General features: G+C 30.0%; 1 protein-coding gene and 3 long non-coding RNA genes across 15 annotated transcripts in view; 3 read left to right on the top strand and 1 right to left on the bottom strand.

The window, feature by feature from the left end:
- LOC121126721 (sodium-dependent phosphate transport protein 2B) overlaps positions 1–12,884 on the top strand; it is a 52,481-nt gene extending 39,597 nt beyond the window's left edge. For 4 of the 12 annotated variants that reach the window (XM_040722047.2, XM_071892130.1, XM_040722033.2 and 1 more), the window contains one exon: positions 466–1,242. In XM_040722047.2, coding sequence (XP_040577981.1) covers positions 466–601 — 136 coding nt within the window. In that variant the 3' untranslated portion in view covers positions 602–1,242. The other 8 variants (XM_071892128.1, XM_071892135.1, XR_011782685.1 and 5 more) reach the window with 7 other exon arrangements.
- Positions 3,874–6,028, top strand: LOC139906776 (uncharacterized). The gene is made up of 2 exons (XR_011782695.1): positions 3,874–5,203; positions 5,260–6,028. It is a non-coding gene; the product is annotated as an uncharacterized lncRNA (long non-coding RNA).
- A 4,147-nt stretch (positions 12,885–17,031) lies between the features above and the next one.
- LOC139906774 (uncharacterized) lies at positions 17,032–18,691 on the bottom strand. The gene is made up of 3 exons (XR_011782683.1): positions 17,998–18,691; positions 17,804–17,943; positions 17,032–17,741 (listed from the first exon to the last, which is right to left on the bottom strand). It is a non-coding gene; the product is annotated as an uncharacterized lncRNA (long non-coding RNA).
- A 56-nt stretch (positions 18,692–18,747) lies between these two features.
- On the top strand, positions 18,748–19,883 carry LOC139906675 (uncharacterized). Its single transcript, XR_011782402.1, has 3 exons — positions 18,748–19,112; positions 19,167–19,291; positions 19,346–19,883. It is a non-coding gene; the product is annotated as an uncharacterized lncRNA (long non-coding RNA).
- Positions 19,884–21,468: the final 1,585 nt, after the last annotated feature.

Here is a 21,468-nt window from a genome sequence, read left to right as displayed (position 1 = left end):
TATTTTTATTAACTCTCTGGGTGTGCTACAAATTATACTCAAAGTATCCTATTCAAAAAAATAAAAAATTAATAGATTTTATTTGAAAGACCATAACAGTGTCAATATAAGTCAATTAAATCAAGGCTTGTGAGTGATCAGGAGAAAATTGTGATCAGGAATCAACTGCGATTTAGCAATATAACGATCAGAACCATTTGCGATCAGCAATTCGATCAATTTAATTGCAATCAAACTCAAATACACAATTTCTTTAAACCTATAGATAAACCTTTTTAACCTAAAGTATCAATTAATACACCTTTTCCAAATGTATTTATTTACAAAATTTTATTACAATTATAAAATATAATATATGTAGAAAAATCTAAAATATAGGTGAATAATAAAATATATGTAGAAAAAAACTGAAATTTAGTCTGCCGGCGAAAAATCAAATATCTACATAAATTATTTCTCTTCTAGCTCTTTAATTGAGATTAACAGGAGCTGCTCCTTAAAGTTGCTGTATCTCAGCCTCTGCCTAGTTCTCCTCAGGATCTGGTTCGCCTTGGTGAACAAACTGTTGGCCCTACTGGGAAGCACGACCTTGTATCTTTAAAATAACTTTTTGGCCCTCTGGAAGGCCAAGATCATTTCCAAACATTCAAAGTCAGCAGCTTGTTACCTTTCCACTTCATGCTTGGCCATATCCATCTTTTTGGAACGTTTAGTGAAGAAATTACTCTCCAGTATTTGGAGTTCCAAAAATTCCTATTTATCAATTTCGGCTAAAATCAATTCCCACAACATATATAAGGATCGAGACCAAGTCAAGCTCGAAGTTACAAAGTTTAATACGAAAATCAAGACCGAGTGTATTATAAGTAATACCTAGACTAAGAATTTGATGTGTCGAGACCAAGACAAGAGTAAAACCATATAAAAACAGTGTCGAGAGCATTCTCAAGACATAGATCGGTCTCGAGAACCGCAGTACTATTACATGATACAAATTGATCGGATTGCATTTTTTTTCTATTTCTGTTGCGATATAGCGGTATAAAGATAAAAACCAATTGCGATACTGCGATCAGCGAAATAATGTTGCCAATCTCAATTGATCGCCGATCAGAAAAACTCCGAACCACAAGCCTGCTTATATAAAAAAAAATACTTTACGTAGATTTATTTGGTAATACAGTTTTGCGTAAAAAAATTATTATGCTAACGTTTTGTAATAAATTGTTATTTTTTCCTTTTCATGATTTTTGTTACAGATTATTTTATGTTGACACACCAAATATTTACTTCTTTCTTCTTTTTAATATGAGGTGCAGAGCTTTTGCAACAAACGTTCTTCAAGATGTATCCTCCATAGTCAGAGAAACGGACTAACAATGCTTAATTCTCGGTTCATAATGAGTAAGACTTGATACTTTAAATTTATATGATAATTAAGCTGAAATGGTATCTTAATTATCATATACATTAAAACTATCTATCCACTTCCAGAATACCAATGATTATAATTACTAAAAAGGAAACTTTGCTGTAACCTCAACTTTTTAAGAGACTCAGTTTTCTTTGTTTGAAATTTTTTTACCTTTTAATCACCCTGTTAAATAAGATGAGAAGTAAAGGAACCTAAAATAATCTAAGAAATTATTGTAAAAATTTGAATTTGAGGTCATCAAAAAATTACTACCTTGTATATTTACATGAATGTCTTTGATTTTAAACTACATTCACCATCGTATCTTAAATCAAATTCAAATGTTATTAAAGTATTTACCAAAAAATATAAAAAGTGAACGGCTATGTAGAAAATTGAACTCTAATCTAACCTATAATTACTTTGTAATACACGACAATTTCTTAGTCAAGTTATTTGCAAATGGTGTGATGCGAGAAATTTCATCGAAAGTAATCGATTTACATATAAATTGATACTTCTACACACAAAATTAGATTCATAAATAGGTTGTTTTTTTTACTTTAAGCAACGTGAAAGATGAAAATAATTATTCCCATCATTAAGATAATGAAATTCTAGCAATGCTTACAAAAAATAGTAATAAGAAACAATAAAAATGAACGACCTTTTTTCTTTTCTTTTTTTTTCCCCTGTTCGTCGTTCCTTTTTTTTCCTTCGTCGTTCATTCGTTCAAAAATGAACGGTTAGTGTAAAATCCGTTCAATTTCTTAGCCTGTTTGTATTTCAATTTGTGATTTGAAGTAGACAATAGTCAAAAAGAGTTTAATATCGACTGCTAACCTGAAGTAATATAAAGTCAAGAGGATGAGTTCCTTCAATAAAGATTTCTATTAAAGGTGTCTCATTGAAGATCAGCATATCAAACGTTCATTTCATTATTAAATCCTAGCATCAACTCACCATGAAAGTAGATTCACATTGCCAAAAATTATCACAAATTTAAGTAAACATATAATTAGAATTGCCAAAATTAAATTAAATCAGGGAAACCAAAAATTTTCTACATTTTATTCTGCCTGTAAATTTTTGCAATGTTAAGTATCATTTTCAGGATCTCTCTAGAGATAATCAGAATAATTTATTAAAAGAAATATGATATAATTAGTTGAATAATACAAATTCAACCCACACTTTTTGAGAAAAAATCTTTATACCTCATTTTGATGTTGATACACAACATACTATCTTGTTCAGACCTGTGTTGATGCAATCTATTTCCTATTATTGAAAAATAAGACATTTTGGGGAAGAAGCTTAAAAATATTTTTATTTTTATTTAATTGAAAAGATATAAAATAAAGGTAAAAATTTATTCAATAAAAACCAACTCCCTAGTCGATTAATGCTTGGTGTCTTTCAAGAAATGATTCAATTGATTTTTGCTATTCTAAAACTTGAATTTAAAAAAAAGTTAAGCAGATTTAAGTAAATTTTCAGTTGAAAAAATTACTAAGTGGAAATAGTTGGACGAGGTGATTACTTGGGCAAGCGATCATCTAGTAAGAAGACTCAAATAACCAGAGCTGTCAAAAGTATAAACAGTTTATGTAAGTCCATATTAGCACGGAAAACTTCTAAAAGTAATTTATTCCTAGATGAAGCAAGAATTCGTCTTAAAAATATTGACAACTCTTCTCTTCCTTTCAATTTAACAAAGGATCGTAATCCTCATGAATAAGCTGAATTGATCCAAAAATTCAAGAGTTTCTGTACTCAAAATTGGATTGATAAATTTTCTCTGCACGTTCAACATACTCACTTAAACAAGAGAATTGATGTTAGTCTGGAGCGAGAATAAGTCCTCCTATACAATACGATACTCCAGTTTTTTTCTGAGATTGAAAATGGATCTTTTAAAGGTTTAGCGGATGAATCACTGCATCTGTAACTTCCATTCGAAAGAAGATTAGATTCCCAAAGATCTGGAAAACATGCTCCAATTGAATGGATAAGTCTTGCATTTTTTGTCAACAAAGAAGGAAGCAAGGGAGTCCGATTAGTAGTTGATTGCACACGTCTTAACAAATATTCAAACGTCCATACATCAATTTCCAACAAGTAAAATATAATGCGGAGTATCAAGCCTGATCGATTTTTTTTTTTTTTTTTTTTGCTAAAATGGATTGTGTTCATAGCTATTTCAAAATCCTCTAAGAGAACGAGAGGAAAATGTTCATTAAGTTTCTTTTACCACATGGTAAATTTCGATTTACACGTGCACCTATGGTCTAAAATGCTTGTTCGGATTAGTTATATTCTCTTTTCGATCCTATAACTGAAAATATCTGTGATAATATGAAGATATTGGACGATATCCTTATTCAAGAACGTGATGAAGAAACTATATTTTATAGGACTCGTCAAACTTTATGGGAATGCAGTAAGAGAAATGTAAAGATTTCTATCAAAAAATTGGTTTATATACCAAGTATTAACTTTGCTGGTTATTTCATTTTTGGTGAAGGTGTAAAAATAAATTAAGACAAGCTCAAGCCCTATGTAAATTTCATATACCAAAAAATATCTCAAGTTTACGATCTTTGATGATACTTATCAATCAACTCGGTCACTTTATCCTGGTTTAGCTCACATGACTAATAATTTAAGATCATTGCTGAAGAAAAATTGTAAATTTTTATGTCTAAAAGACCACACAGAGTTTTTTGAACAAGTAAAAATAGCCTTGCTTAGTTCAATTTTAATCCCCAGTAGTCTACTCAGTTGTTAACAGATGCTTTACGTTTGAATAGAATATGATTTCCTCTAGTACAACGAGATATCAATAAGTGTTTAATACAAATTCAATGTGGATACAGCAGCTTATCTTCAACAGAATCTAGATATTCTAGAGTGGATTTTGAGTGTTTGGCGGTCCAATAGGCAGTTGCTCGTTGTAAGTATTACTTGTACGGCTCACCTTTATTTCTTATTCTTAGTGATACTCGTCAACTTGTTGGTTTGTTCAAAAAAGTAATTATGGATATCCCAAATAAACGCTTACAACGTTTCAGGTAGAAAACTGATTATAACTTCGAATCGGAATGGGTTCCAGGTAAATCCCATGAGATAGCGGATGCTTTGTCAAGACCTGTATTTCACTCACCTGAGGAGTCGGAGGGCGAGTTTGAGGATAATACAGTGCTATGTAACAAATTTGTACTCATCCCAGTGTGCAATAATTGATCGACACAATTGTAAAAGACCGTGAATATCAATTGATATTAAAAGCATTCAGGTCGGGAATAAAAATGAAAAAAAATTCCCATCTACCAACCAGCAAAACAACTTTCGTCAATCTGGGATCAATTATCTCTATTTGATGAGGATGAATGATGACAACAATCGTATTATTGTTCCTTCAGCCAAAATAATTTTATAATTACTTCATATACCTAATGCAGGCATTGTGAAAACAAGGAAGGCAGCCCAATAACTATACTTATTGCCAAATATCAACAACATGATAAAGAAATGTGAATCCTGTTAGAAGTTTTTACCAAGTAAGCCAGATGAACCAATCATTAGTTCAGAGGCAGAATATACAATGTCAAATGTGGTTTCCAATCTGTTTGAGTATAGGGGTGTTCACAATCTTCTAATGGTTGAGTGATTCAGTGGGTTTCCTCTTTTAGCCAAATTAAATTCAATGTCTACAGATGCTGTTACAAAAATTCCATTGTCATGGTTTGAATTCCTAAAATATATTCGTACGTATGGATGACCACGGTACAAAAGTGAATTTAATAAATTATATGAAAAGTATAATATTATCGATGATATAGGTTCACTGCATAATCCTCGAAGTAATGGTTTAAGAGAGCAAGCAGTCAAATCCGTCAGTTATATCATCAATAAAACGGATAAAACAAATATAGAATCGAAAGTATGTGCTTGAAGAAATACACCCAGAGCAGATGGATTCAGTCCAGCACAAATGATGTTCAGCAGAAGACAAGGCGGTTATTTTCCAACACTACTTAATGCTCATTAAAAAATATATTCAAAGAATGTTTATGACCAACGAAAGAAAAAATAACTACCGAGAATTAAAATGGAAAAACACCAGAGTTAAAGAATGGGAACAATGTATTGTTACGAAACCCTATTTCCAGAAATTGGGACACCAAAGCTGTGATCAAAGAGATCCAAGATCATGGGAGATCCTATATATTGATTAAGAACAATCGTGAATTGATTCGAAATAGGAAGTTCCTAAGGCTAAACAAATCACGGATATTGTCTGAGAATCCAAAATCCGAAGAACAAAATATGCAACTTAGAATAATGAGAAGGAGTAACCGGAATAGAAAGAAAACTCTTAAATTTAATAAATATTTCTAAATTGTGTATATATATGTGTTTAATGTTTTATTTTCTTAAGATTTAATGTCATTTAAAACCTTATGTACATGCTCATAAAAAACTTAGGGAGGCATGGGGAGTTGCGTGATTATGTACGTATATTAAGCTGCATTACATTTTATGCATAGTCATTCCTTTTCTTATATAATAATCTTGTGCATATAATATATTAAATAAGTAACTCGAAAAGTGATTAATTATTCCTAAGTGCAAAAACCTAATCACTGCAATTAATAACATTCTGCACTAAGGATTCAGGTAATGCGACCTATTCCCGCTCAATGCTGCCTTTAAGATATTCAATATTTGGATGTCTTATTTTTCATACCTTTGACTTTCATTAATCCTAACCAAAATAATCGATAGACTTTATATATGTGGTCGAAGGGGGCCAAAATTCCATATTCGATTGCAGCCGCTCTTGAGTTTGTCTACCGGTATGTGCAGGGCTCAGTCCTGGTAAAAAATATGTTGTTGTTTTTTTTTTTTTTTACTTTCCGGAGTAATACAAAGGAAGGACAACAGGGTCCAAAATTTAGGGGCATGTAGCGTTCTTGGGTCGTCCGAACACTATTTTGAAGAAAAATTAACAGAAGCTTGAAATTTAGACTTGCAATTCCCCCCCATACTATCAAGCTGTAACACTAGACTTGTGAAAGGCTCTTAGATCTTATCGAACCTCATTTCTTGGACCAGCTATGCTTTGGTCATTTTGACGGTTGAACTTGGTATCCAGGTTACACATAACGAGCTCTTTAAATTTATAAACATTTCTATCGTAAACTGTGACACAGGGACAGTTTTCGTTTTGATGAAGGAAATAAATCTACTGAAAAGTCACGTCTTGCCGTGGGTCACATCAAGGACTATATGATTATCAAGTAGAGTTTCAAATTCATTTAAGCTGCATATTTTTTATAAACATATTGTAATAATCCCATAAATCTTATAAGTAATTATAGTAATATCTAGTTAAAAAATTATAGTAACATCTAGTTAAAAAATTATAGTAATATCTTCTTAAAAAATTATAGTAATATCTTTTTAAAAATTTACAGTAATATCTTTTTAAAAATTTACAGTAATATCTACTTTAAAAAATAATATTTTCTATTTGTAATATTTGATAGGTACTTTTGGTTAAATTTTAACATTACAGATATTGTCAACTTTGATGGATAAAGGTGTTGTCCATAGAACAATTTACAAGTAATATAAGTATCTATGTTAGAAATTAAAGTATTCAATTATAGGTAATATAGGTTATTAACATTAGGATTTTAGTAGTTATGGAATCAATTAACTATATATATATATATAGTTTCTAATTTTGTTGAAGTTATATCTGATGATAATCAATTGCTTGATGAAACTCTAATTCAAAAGTGACATTTTCGATGATTATGTCCTTCAAAACCATCTTGTTGTCTCAGCTTACGATATGAGTGTTTTTATATAGTGCTATCGTGAATGATAAGTTCTGGAGCCAATTATCTGTGTTTGATTTACCCTTGTTTTCCTCAATCACTCGTCAACATGTAAAGGTTCCAGTGTAATATTTGATATATATATTCAAAAATGGTTACACTAAAGCCCCTACCTGTATACAGTACTTTGATAGTTACTTTGATATGATTTTAAAATATCACCGGTTCACTCATTCTTTAAAGCATCCTTTACTATTTGGGTTGCATCATTGTTTTCATCCATAACATAAAAAGTGAATTGAAGTACTCGGCTGTATTAATTAATTGTTTTCGATCACCATAATTAATAAACAAATATTTTACTTCACAGATATAAGTTTTGGAATTTTCAAAGTAATTAGGACAAAGCGTTGCTATTCTGTTCGACCTTGAGCAAGACAAATCACATGCAACATAATTGGAAAATTTTGCTTAAGGTTTTTGACTGCTATTATACTAGGTATATGCTGCACCCACGATAATGAAAACCAATAGTTTCTCGCCACAGAAATTGGAGCTAAAAATATTGTTGAGAATTTTGACTGCAATATTTGTAATTGTTCTGTTGTCAGCCTTCTTAACATTGTTCTTGTTACATGTATAATATTTAATTTAAAACAAGTTTAAATTTTTCATAAGAAAAGTAAGTCATGCAGGAACTATAGATACTATGAGAATAAATACATTTTAAAGCGAAACTAAACTACCTATAATATACGCAATATATTTTATACAAATGGAAATAATTTTTAAATTTTATCCTTCATTGGGGAAGATTACATATTATAAAATTAAGATAAATTTTGAAATTTAAATTGTATATGATTTTATATTTAATTTTTAATCAAACTTTTGTAATATCTATCACAATTATACATTTAAATGATTTGGTTTGTCTTATTATTTTTTTTTCTTTGAGGAGCCTTGATGATGTCAATGGAATTATTATTTATGGTGTCCTACATAATATTGAATTCTTGGCAATTACAATTTTGTAATAAAAAAGCTTATATAGTTTAAATATTGAGAGGACATAGCAATTTAATATTGTTATATGAAGGATCCATATCGTCAACGTTTCTCATGCCTTTATTGAGAACATTACTATTTTAAGACACAATCTGGATCCTTTACCTTAAAATTAAAGATTTCCTAAGTCATTCAACCTTAATATATACAGAGTAAGATAATGGATTAATATTGTAACAATTTTTGGCTACACAACATTGGTTGGAAAGTTATAATAAAAAGTCCTTGTTGTATTAGGACTAGAATTCAGTATCGAATTTGAAGTAATTCTTGTCAAGCCTTGAGATTGAACGGAAAAATGAACGACGTTCACGCTTTCTGTTCCTTTTTGAACGAATGAACAAAAAAAAATGAATGGTGTTAATTTTTATTGTTTCTATTCACTATTTTTTCCAAGGATTACTACAATATTTTTTTCTTGATTATATTGAAACATTATAGATATAATTTTGTGTCTACAATTATGAATCAGTATGTAAATAGATTACTTTTTTATGGAATGTCTCACATCACACCATTTGCAAATCACATGACTATGAAAGTATCGTGTATTAAATAGTTATCCTAGGTCAGATTAGAGTTCAATTTTTTACATACGCATTCATTTCTTACTTTTATTGGTAAATACTTAAAAAGACATGATGGTGAATTTAGTCTAAAATCAAACACATTGATGGAGATGCATATAAACGTGTAAGGTAGCAATTTTTTGGTGCCCAGAAATGATTGGTCTCAGATTATGTATCACCAGGGTAGTGATGTAATCACCAAGTATGACATAATAAATAACACGTCGTTATCTTCATTGTATCACGCAACCTATCATCCAGAAAGAAACCGAAAAAAGTACCGAAATCATCTGGTAATTAGCCAAATAAGTCAATCATACAAATTGCTATATATCTTGTATTTACTCCCAGACTATCACCGTCATATATTATTTCTTCACTATTTTTAAAATATATTTTGTAATATTTAAACCTACATTGTATTTTATTTGTATTATAGTATTGTTTAGTAATATTTTATTAAAAGCATAGCTTTTTATTTGTATTACTATATGGTAGCCAAAATTTATTCTTATAAATAATAAGATGGCCAATATATATTATATAAACGACGACCGATCAACAAGAAATTGTATTCCTGTTCTTTTGGAAACGGAACATCAGTATAGAATAACTTATTACTTTGTGTATTTATGAAAAAGAATATATTATGAAATAGCTATGACGAATCGAGCGAGGAGGCAATCGACAGCTGACAACAAAATACATATGGTATTTTTGTGTTAGCGAGGTAACGCTGTGATAAGGTCTTAAATTTTTTAAATAATTTCATAGATTATTTTTGGTTCCTTTACTTCCGATTTTATTTAACAGGCTAATTACAAGGTTAATTTTTTTCAAACAAAACTGAGTCGTTAAAAGTTTAGGTTGCAGCAAAGTTTCCTCTTTAGTAATTATAATCATTGGTATTTATGGAAGTGTCTTATTATCAGGGAATTAATTCTATTCCAGGCTAGTTATCATATAAATTTAAACTATCAAGTCCTGTACTATTTTTGTTTCCTTCGCAGCCTCTTTAAATTTGTCTGTGTGGTCTTGCCAAGAAATGTCGTCCCTGATAGTCGATCCAGCAACTTTGAAAGTATCCCCGTTCCTTTTGGGATTGAATGAGTATTGCTGGAGTTCAGGGATGGGCATCTGAAGCCTAATAATTAAAAAAAGAAAGAAAGAAAATGCTTATGTGACCCTCCAATGTTGGTGCTGAAAAGAAATAAAAAATTGGCCCTCTTTATCATAGAATTTGCCAATCCCTGCTGGAGTGCATTCTATAACATGACCAATGGAGGATGAACCTTTCTTGCGTTTAACACATCTTTTACTATCCCCAAATTATTTTTCACTGTTTCAGGTCGATATATGGTAATCAGTTCATTTCCTTCAATTGGATCACTTAAACCTATTGCTAGCTAGTATACTCTTCGTGATTTAATCGGAAAGCTATTCCTTTCTTTCATCGACGACCACTTTAACGGATTTGTATTCTTTATACCTCTATCTTCTAGTATCGCCTCTTTCAAGGGAACTATACATCCATGGATCTTGGGAGTGATTAAATTATTGTATTATGTAAGAGGAATATTATTTGGAAGTACGGGGTGAAACTAGACGTCTTAGACTAGCTCATAATAACGTCGAGCCAGCAACGAACTGTAGAAAAATTGAGAATTTGGTTGTAAGCGTCCTTTCATTCACTACAAGATCCATTGCACAAGAAAGGGGATCCCAGGCGGTTTTGAGAAATATATGGAGCAATCGATCGGTATTCCCGGATACTTCATGGATAGTGGAGCCCAGCTTGGATCGGCAGAATGGACGGACGGTTGTGTAGAGGAAAGGATGGATGAGTGTTGGGTAAGATAATAAATATTAAAAGTCTTTTATATATATATATATATATGTTTTTTATTTTACGCAAATTTTATTCTTATGTTTACATAGTCTATCTACGATCAAAAAGGGTGATAATTTTTTGGTAAGAATAGAAAAGCGTGCGAGGAGAAAAGAAGAATTACTTATGGCATCATTGATTAAATAATATACATCTTCTTCTATCAATCAAGAACGTCATCATTCCCGCCTTTATTATTCAATATTAATATAATATTAGATGGTGATAGTCGATAGAGAACTGAATAAAATGCCTAAAATAACGTCGCCTTCTGTCTGGATTTCTGAAAATGGAGGCCCAGGAATTTGGGAATTACTTACCAGATGAGAAACAGATGGTTTGTCGGATTTGTCGAAATAAATGTGCCTTTGGTCTCCTATCTAGAATTACACGCCACTCATTATTCTCATATCAAGAGAATGGATATTCATCTAAAAAATCAAATTAATGATGAATACATCAAGTCAGACTTTAACTCTGATCTCAAAAAGATGCTTATTGCATGTAATATAACCTTATCAATTGCTAATCATCTATGTTCAAAAAATTTATGGAGAAATACACGAGTAAACCTATCCCTTCCCGAGGAGCCATCATTAAATTAATTGAGGATGTTGGTACTGATGTCATTTATAGAAATACATATAAAAATGTTTTGAGTCGTCTACACCAAATGACGATCAAGTTATCAGTGAAAAGTATAAAATATTTACTAATTTCGAAATGAAACTCTGAATTTTGTACTATCTAACAGTAAGTATTCAATCTTTTTTTAAATCTAAGCCTAAAATATGATTCTATTTTAGCTAAACATATCAAGAATTATGATACACAACTCATTAAATAGTAAAAACAACTGCTTAAATGGTCACAATAACGGGGGTAGTAGCTTTGGATGGTTCGCAACTAGTTTCTTCATTTAAAGACTTGGGTATGATCATTAGGTTTTCCAATATTACATAGTCAATAAATATTACTTCTTTAGCACTTAAGGCTTAGCTATGGTTGATAGGCTCCAAGAAATGGTGTTCAGAAAACTCATAAAAGGCAAAAACAACTGCTTAAATGGTCACAACAACGGTGGTAGTTGCATTGGGTGTAGCATTATAATTACCAATTGTGTATATATGTTGTTATATAAGCATAAATAGCGGAGAAAAAAATCTTTTTTGATTCTCTTAATAAGGAGTAATATCGCCGGACATTACTACATAATTAGCTTTTGCTCTAAATCTTTACGATGTCATGTTAGAAAACTACAATAAGTCAAGAATGGTTGCCTGAATTGTCTTATCAGTTAAATTTGACTGCATGGATTAACTTTTCTTTTTTTAGATAAATATGAAATAAATGAAAGTGGGATTCTAAAAACTGTTCTTACTAAGATTGGAAGAAGATATGGATTGAAATCTAACATTATTTTATGATTTACTTTATAATTAATAATTATTAAAATATCATCGGTAGAAATATATCTATCCTGTGCACAATTGTATATGCAACTTGCACATAAAGAAAAAAGGTGATGATCTTTTTGATTAAACTCCACGTCTGGCTTGTATTTTGCAACCTCAAGTTATGACATATTGAACTGAATTCCGATGTTAGAACAAGAAGATATTATTTGGATCAATCTATTATTTCAATATTCTGTATTTATAATTTATTGTTATTATTAGTTATATGATTCTAATTGTTTAATTTTGTATATTTAACTTAAATTTATGATGTCTGAACAGATCCATCATTAGATCTTGTGGTTAGATGAGCGGTCAACTGTGTTATTTTTTCCAACAGAAAAAAATATCAAGAATCCTCCTCTTGACTTAATTAAGTTGAGGATTTTGTTGCCTCTGATCACCCTAGTGGCCTTGTTGTCTTCAGTGAGGAGATGTTTGACAGCTTCAACCCTAGAAAGATATCCCAGGTCGACATTGATGTTTCTCTTGCTGGTTATCTTGTATATGTAAATGTAATAATGTAAAAAAATAGTTATTATAAATTATCTATACTTATAAAATTTAAATATATTAAAAACATGTGTTTAGTTGGAGAGACATATTCCACATTCATTTGTTCTTTTCATTTGCTTAGATCGATCTTCATTAATTAAAGACGGAAAGTCTTCAAGTTCTTTAAGAATTAGGACAAAAGAAGAGATACGAGATACTTTAACCTCAACATGAGATGCTCAGTTTCTTATATTTACTGGATGATAATAGGGTGAAAATTTATCCTAGGAAGAGAACTATACCAAGCTTAGCTTTATATGAGAGTAGAGTCCACTCCTTCCTTGGCTAGGGATATATCCATCTTCGGGATCCATTCACTTTCAGATTAAGATAAAAGGCTTTGGATGTGAAATATAAAATAAAGATATGGTAATTACAATTACGTACAACAACAATATGAAGTTATTACCATAAAATTAAAATATACATATATAAAAAATGCATTTAAGTAATTCTAAATTACATTAATTTGATTTTTAGAAATGCTTTATATTTGAAATTTGCTAAGATCATTCTTCATTCATTAAGACCTGAAGAAATGAATTTCTATGTTCTTCAAGAGTTAGGAATAAAGAAAGATAGAGTGAATCGAATGCAGATAGTTCTATCCTTATCTTCCTTCTCAGGAGAAGTTCGGATTCTGTACTCTACGAGGGACGATGGGATGAAAATAAATCAGAGGAAAACTACCAGGGTTAATAAAGGAGTAGAGTGGACTCCTGCCTATTCCAGGATTCAAACAATGAAGAGGTCCATTCACGATAAGTTAGGAATTTTAATATTTCAAATATAATTAATAATTATTTTATTTGAATTTGTATGAAGCGCGGTAATATGATATAAATTATTATTATTTATTTATTTATTACGGAGTATGACGTCTTGAGTTTGACATTGAAATATTGTAGACAATAAATATTTAGTTAATTTTCGTTATTTGCTAGAAAACTGCTATAAAAATGGGATCTCTTAAAAAAATACATTATCGAACAAAAATCTATAATATAAGCTATGATATTCTCTATCACTATGGATGATGATTAAGTTATAAGGTCTAAAGAAAAGAATCGTTTTTCATCATTTTTCAGCCTAATTTTAATACTTCTTCCATTCGAATCTTTGTCGTGTTTGTTTATTACTTCATTTATTTAGAGTACTTGTGTTTATGTAATGCTCATTAATAAAAATATTTTTTTCTGAAAAATAACACTAATTAATTTACCTATTTGACATATATAGTATATGAACAATACCTATTTATCATTCAACAATTTTAAGTTAAATTAAAATATGCAATATATCAATATATTAAATATCATTATTAGGCCAAACTTCCTATATGGTACTTTGGTCAAATTTCCCAAATCGTCCTACAGTCAAATTTCCAAAATATTTCCGTTCGGAAAAAATGTATTCGGCGAATAGTTCTAGAGCCTAAATTTTTTGCTTACTCTTTTTCTTCCTTATGTGTGATAATATTTTCTGATTCTTTTTCATTTATAAACAGTTTCTTGGATAGTTACAAATTTAATAGAAATACAAGGTTATACAAAACGTGTGTACGACTGATATTTCACTTCCACCATGCTTGTTTATATTGAAGTCATAGTTTATGAGTGTTTGCGTTTTTGGTCAAAAACTGTTTTTCTTTCGTAGCAGTCGGTACGATACATTAAACTGAAAATTTTATCATTAGTGATGTCATATACTATGAGTGGTTGCGTATTTTGTAGAAATCTACCTGTCTTATAATTATATCAAGCCCAATGACATCATTTTCTAACCTTGTATTTCTGTTAACCTTGGATTGTTAAAGTTAATGGCAGTAATTGTGTACAAAGTACACAATCTTATCTCTCTCATTGTTTTTTCGAGGTTTCGAACCATTAGAATTGATTTTGTGATTTAAAATTATTGAATACACCCTTGTTCTTTGTATTTTGTATTCCAATATATCCTCTAATTCCTGTAACAGACATGTATCGTTGCTTTCTTGCAATAGTTATCTATTTTGACTTTATTGTTTCCAAGGAGGTGGATGATAAAGTTGTGTCAATTAGCTTTTGCATTCTGATCGGCTGAGCCGAGTGACGTCACAAATGTTGCATTCACTCAGAAATAAAAACAGTTATGTTAATATGACAACGTAAGTTGAGAATTTAAGAATTTATGAAGGTGGTGCCTCATATAACTCTCTTCAATGGCATGGTCTGTTCAAGGTATCTCGGCTCCTAAAGGGAGATCCCATGAACAAGTGTTGACTCAGTGGATCTCATCTCCTTTAATGTAAAGATCGTTCATTGTGGAGGTATCTCTTCATATTAAGGTGACTTGTTACTAATGACTTCTGATCTTGTTAATAGTTGTCCTTATTCATAAATTCCTTCATATCTTCTACGAAATCCTCGTATACTTCTACATATAAGAACTAAGGAGTTCCATAAAACGACAGAATAATCAACTGAGATACCCAGTGAGGAGCAGAGAGAGTTCTCGTCCTCCATCCACAGCCCCTTTTTTGAAATTATTAAAAGTCAACTCTGCTTCGTCTCCTAATCTAAGAAAACTATTCCATTAATAAGAGTCCTACAGTGTGTTTTCCATACTAGATAATTATAAGTTGTTTTTCTGAAAACAATATTGTAACAAAATGATAATACGATTGTTTTAGTATTGATTGAAAATATAATAAAGTATTAACGATATTCCTCAAAATTTAAATTCTCTATTTATGAGTTCTTCGTAATTTTATTTTTTTTACTTATTGATTAATTTGCTTTTATTTCGGACATGCAAAGGCTTTTTTGTTATTGTGATTGTTGTCAAGCAAGTAAAAATTTCAAAATTATTATTATTAGTTTATTGGTCTGTATTATAACTATTGCAAGCAATATGAAAGTGTGAAATATTTAGAAAATTGGATGTCCCAAATATTATTCAAATATTTTCTAAAATATAAATCTCTTTCTGGAGATAAAAGTAAAAATCACAAGGCAACAGAGGTTTTGTCTATGCATTATCTTCAATTCTATTATCAAGATAAACTAAATCTCAAAATAAATAACAAATTAAGATCTAGTCGTAAGTTTTTTTTTTCACGTGAGCGTTTCATGTTTAGAAAAAAATAATATCCACTTATTTTTAATATATAATTGATTTCCTCGCCATAGTTTTCTTTTTGAAAATATTCCCAAATGATTTGATGCAATTGTTCAAAGTTAGAACTATAAGGCAACTAATAGTACTAGTTATCTATAGTATTATATTCATAAATCTAGATAGATGTTCACCAACTTTTATTTATTTTTACTTCGTACGAGAGTATAGTATGAAAATAAAATGGAATTCCTCCTTTATATAGTGCCAGGCCCAATTTACAAGTAGCAATTCTTACATTTTGAGTTAGATTTCTTGTAATCTTAAAGCAAAATACAAGTTCTGGAGAGTGTTTATCACACGTATGTTACGTCAATAAAATAGGCTTGTTTACTTCTGTCAAATTATAAAATTCGTGAGTGGCATACCTTTATTATCCCCCACCTTGATTTTTCCTCTCACACATCGTTACCTTACCGAAAAGAAACAGAAAAAAGGCCCAAATCATATGGTAATTAGCCGAATAAGTCAATGAAACAAACTGCTATTTATCTCTTAATTACTTCCAGACTATAATTGTCATATTATTTCTCCATAACTTTTAAAATGAATTACAAACATATATATTCATAATATTAAAATTCTACACATTATTGTATTATAATATTGCTTAGTAATATTTTATTGTATATTTGGCTATACATTTCGATTTGTATATGATTGCCAAAACTTATTCATATAAATAATAAAATACCCAATAGATATACATAAATATACAAGCCCTACGAGGGATCAAGAAGAAATTGTATTCCTTTCCTAGAAACGGAGCATAAGTATAACATAACTATAGTTGATAATATTGTAGAGAAAAACGCGTGCGAGGAGGAGGGGGAAAAAAGACATATGGTATCATTGTTTAAAATACTGATGTGATTATCATCTGCTTGCTTTATTATGATTTTTGAGAGTATAACGAATGTATTTATTAGCAAAATGTTTAATGAAGATATACTACGTATAATTGACTTCGACGTTTTTATCCGTTACAGTAGATTTGAAAACGTCACACTCCATGAAATTGTAATTCATCATGAACCTTATTCTCAGAATAATAGCTAATGAAACGACAAAGTAGAGTATTTGAAATATATTTGAAGCTCAAAGTTTAAAAAAGAAGGCTTTAATGAAATATAATCTACATACTAAAAAATAAACCATTAAACATTTAAGTTAAATATACTAAATTAAACAATTAAAATCATATAACTATTAATAATAATAAATTATAAATAAAGAATATTGAAATAATAGATTGATCCAGATAATTTTTTCTTGTTCTAACATCGGAATTCAGTTAAATATGTCATAACTTTAGGTTGCAATACACAAGCGAGACGTGGAGTTTAATCAAAAGATAATCACCCCTCTTCTTCATGTGGAAGTTGCTATATACAATTGTGCACAGGATAGATATATCTCTACCGATGAGATTTAACTAATTATTAATAATAAAGTAAATGTCAAAATCATAAAATTAGACAATAAATATATTAATAAAAAAATGTTAAAATAAATTCATCTTAAAGATTTAGAGCAAAAGCTAATTATGTAGTAATGTCCGGCGATATTACTCCTTATTAAGAGCATCAAAAATATTTTCCCCGTTATTAAGGTATGCTTATATAACAACATACTATTATCATGAAGGATATACACAATTGTTAATTATAATGCAACACCCAATGTAACTACCCTCGTTGTTGTGACCATTTAAACAGTTATTTTTGCCTTTTATGAGTTTTCTGAACACCATTTCTTGGAGCCCATCAACCATAGCTAAGCCTTAAGGGATAAAAAAGTAATATTTAATGACTATGTAATATTGGAAAACCTAATTATCATACCTAAGTCTTAAAACGAAGTAAGTAGTCTCAGAAAAACTTGTTGCAAACCATCCAAAGCTACTACCCCCGTTGTTGTGACCATTTAAGTAGTTGTTTTTGCCCTTTACTGAGTTGTGTATCATAATTCTTGATATGTTTAGCTAAAATAGAATCATATTTTATGGTTAGATTTAAAAAAAAAATTGAATACTTACTGTGAGATAGTACAAAATTCAGAGTTCCATTTCGATATTCGTAAATACTTTTTACTGATAACTTGATCGTCATTTGGTGTGGATGACTCAAAACATTTTATATGTATTTCTATAAATGACATCAGTAACAACATCCTCCATTAATTTAATGATGGTTCCTGGGGAAGGGATATGTTTACCCTTGTATTTCTCCATAAATTTTTTGAACGTAGATGATTAGCAATGGATAAGGTTATATTACATACAATAAGCATCCTTGTGAAATCAAAGTTAAAGTCTTACTTGATGTATTCATCGTTAAATTGATTTTATAGATGAATATCCATACTCTAGTTATGAGATGAGGATAATGAGTGGCGTGTAATTCTAGACAGGGGACTAAAGGCACATTTATATCGACAAATCCGACAAACCATCTGTTTCTCATCCGGTAAGTATTTTCCAAATTCCTAGGCCTCCATTTTCAGAAATCCAGACAGAAGGCGACGTTATTTTAGGCATTTTCTTCAGTTCTCTATCGACTATCCCCATCTAATATTATTATATTAATATTGAATAATAAAGGCGGGAATGATAACGTTCATGATTGATAGAAGAAGATGTATATTATTTAATCAATGATGCCATAAGTAATTCTTCTTTTCTCCTCGCACGCTTTTGTATTCTTACCAAAATTATCACCCTTAAACATAACTAAGGGTGATAATTTTGGTAAGAATAGAAAAGCGTGCGAGCAGAAGAGAATAGAATTACACGCCACTCATTATTCTCATATCAAGAGAATGGATATTCATCTAAAAAATCAAGTTAATGATGAATACATCAAGTCAGACTTTAACTCTGATCTCAAAAAGATGCTTATTGCATGTAATATAACCTTATCAATTGCTAATCATCTATGTTCAAAAATTTATGGAGAAATACACGAGTAAACCTATCCCTTCCCGAGGAGCCATCATTAAATTAATTGAGGATGTTGGTACTGATGTCATTTATAGAAATACATATAAAAATGTTTTGAGTCGTCTACACCAAATGACGATCAAGTTATCAGTGAAAAGTATAAAATATTTACTAATTTCGAAATGAAACTCTGAATTTTGTACTATCTAACAGTAAGTATTCAATCTTTTTTTTAAATCTAAGCCTAAAATATGATTCTATTTTAGCTAAACATATCAAGAATTATGATACACAACTCATTAAATAGTAAAAACAACTGCTTAAATGGTCACAATAACGGGGGTAGTAGCTTTGGATGGTTCGCAACTAGTTTCTTCATTTAAAGACTTGGGTATGATCATTAGGTTTTCCAATATTACATAGTCAATAAATATTACTTCTTTAGCACTTAAGGCTTAGCTATGGTTGATAGGCTCCAAGAAATGGTGTTCAGAAAACTCATAAAAGGCAAAAACAACTGCTTAAATGGTCACAACAACGGTGGTAGTTGCATTGGGTGTAGCATTATAATTACCAATTGTGTATATATGTTGTTATATAAGCATAAATAGCGGAGAAAAAAATCTTTTTTGATGCTCTTAATAAGGAGTAATATTGCCGGACATTACTACATAATTAGCTTTTGCTCTAAATCTTTACGATGTCATGTTAGAAAACTACAATAAGTCAAGAATGGTTGCCTGAATTGTCTTATCAGTTAAATTTGACTGCATGGATTAACTTTTCTTTTTTTAGATAAATATGAAATAAATGAAAGTGGGATTCTAAAAACTGTTCTTACTAAGATTGGAAGAAGATATGGATTGAAATCTAACATTATTTTATGATTTACTTTATTATTAATAATTATTAAAATATCATCGGTAGAAATATATCTATCCTTTGCACAATTGTATATGCAACTTGCACATAAAGAAAAAGGTGATGATCTTTTTGATTAAACTCTACGTCTGGCTTGTATTTTGCAACCTCAAGTTATGACATATTGAACCTTATTCCGATGTTAGAACAAGAAGATATTATTTGGATCAATCTATTATTTCAATATTCTGTATTTATAATTTATTGTTATTATTAGTTATATGATTCTAATTGTTTAATTTTGTATGTGATTATCAGTGATAATCACATCAGTATTTTAAACAATGATACCATGTGTCTTTCTCCCCCTTGTCTCCTCGCATGCGTTTTTCTCTACAATATTATCAACTATAGACATAACTAAGGTTGAAAATTTTGTTAAGGATCCAAAAGCGTACGAGGAGAAGGGAAGAAATACTTATGATATCATTGACTGAAATAATAAACTTCTTCCTCTATCGTTATCAATTCACGCCTTTATTATTCTATATTAATATAATATTAGACACTAATAGCCGATAGAGGTCTGAATAAAATGCCTAAAATAACGTCACCTCCTGTCTGGATTTCTGGAAATGGAGGCCAAGGAATTCGGAAATACTTACTGGATCTGAATCTATTTCAAAAGGACTCATTTACTTATGGCACGTTAATGAATCATAGTCGTGGCCTTAGTTGAGGCTTGAAGAAATGGAAATAACTCCATCGATAAAAAGAAGGAATATTTATTCATGAATCATACCTTTTGTAAGAAGATGGTGGGTACCCTATTATTTATCCATGGACAGTACACGTCTTTTCAGAAAAGACATAGCTTGATATAAACAATCATCTTTAGTATACCAACGTCGCACAGAAAACTGCTTGATTTTATAAAAGATTATAGATAGTAATCTAATTAATTATTCGATTAAACGTCTTTTTATTTGTGGACCTATCTTGTGTTCATGTATTCATGAAGAACGTTTTATTCGCAAGGAAAAGTCCATATATTCGTTTCATTGCCTCTTTATTCTTTAAGGGACTCGTAAACGAGGTTCGACTGACTCGCATGCTCATTTAATATTTTAGATGATGATTGTAAATTAATTCAACCCTTAAAGTATGCATTTTAGTTACCAGGGACTGACTCACGAAGAAATTGAAGAGCTCATATCGTGTTGCATCGCGATCTTTCAAGTCTCCATGAATGAATTTTAATATAGACTTTAATCAATTCATTAATTAGTTCTTGACCTTAGAGTGATACTGATGTATGATTAACTAAAGGAACGGTTGATAAAATTTTAACTAAATTATAATTATTTCCTCCATTTATAGATTTGTGTTAGGATTATGTGTTTACTCTTATTCAAAAAATATTATATTTTATAATTTTAATAAATTAAACAAGCGTTAAAAGTACCAAGTCGAGAATGAATACGGTTATTCGAGAATTGAATAATACTTACTTAATATTATTTATCTTTGTATTTCAAAAAATACGTAGAAAACAAACAAAAAATAAATATAAATAATTAATAGAAGTTGTAGCTCAAACATAAAGAAAAAAAAATGAACAAAATATTTTTACCCAGTGGTATAAAAAACTTTAAGATTTGTTTGAATTAAAAAAGATGCTATAATTATGTCCATAGAAATAAAGGA

Source organism: Lepeophtheirus salmonis, chromosome 12, assembly GCF_016086655.4.
Source record: "Lepeophtheirus salmonis chromosome 12, UVic_Lsal_1.4, whole genome shotgun sequence".
Taxonomy (NCBI): domain Eukaryota; kingdom Metazoa; phylum Arthropoda; class Copepoda; order Siphonostomatoida; family Caligidae; genus Lepeophtheirus; species Lepeophtheirus salmonis.
Note: the sequence above shows the minus strand (reverse complement) of the source record. Positions and strands in the feature narration are given on the sequence as shown.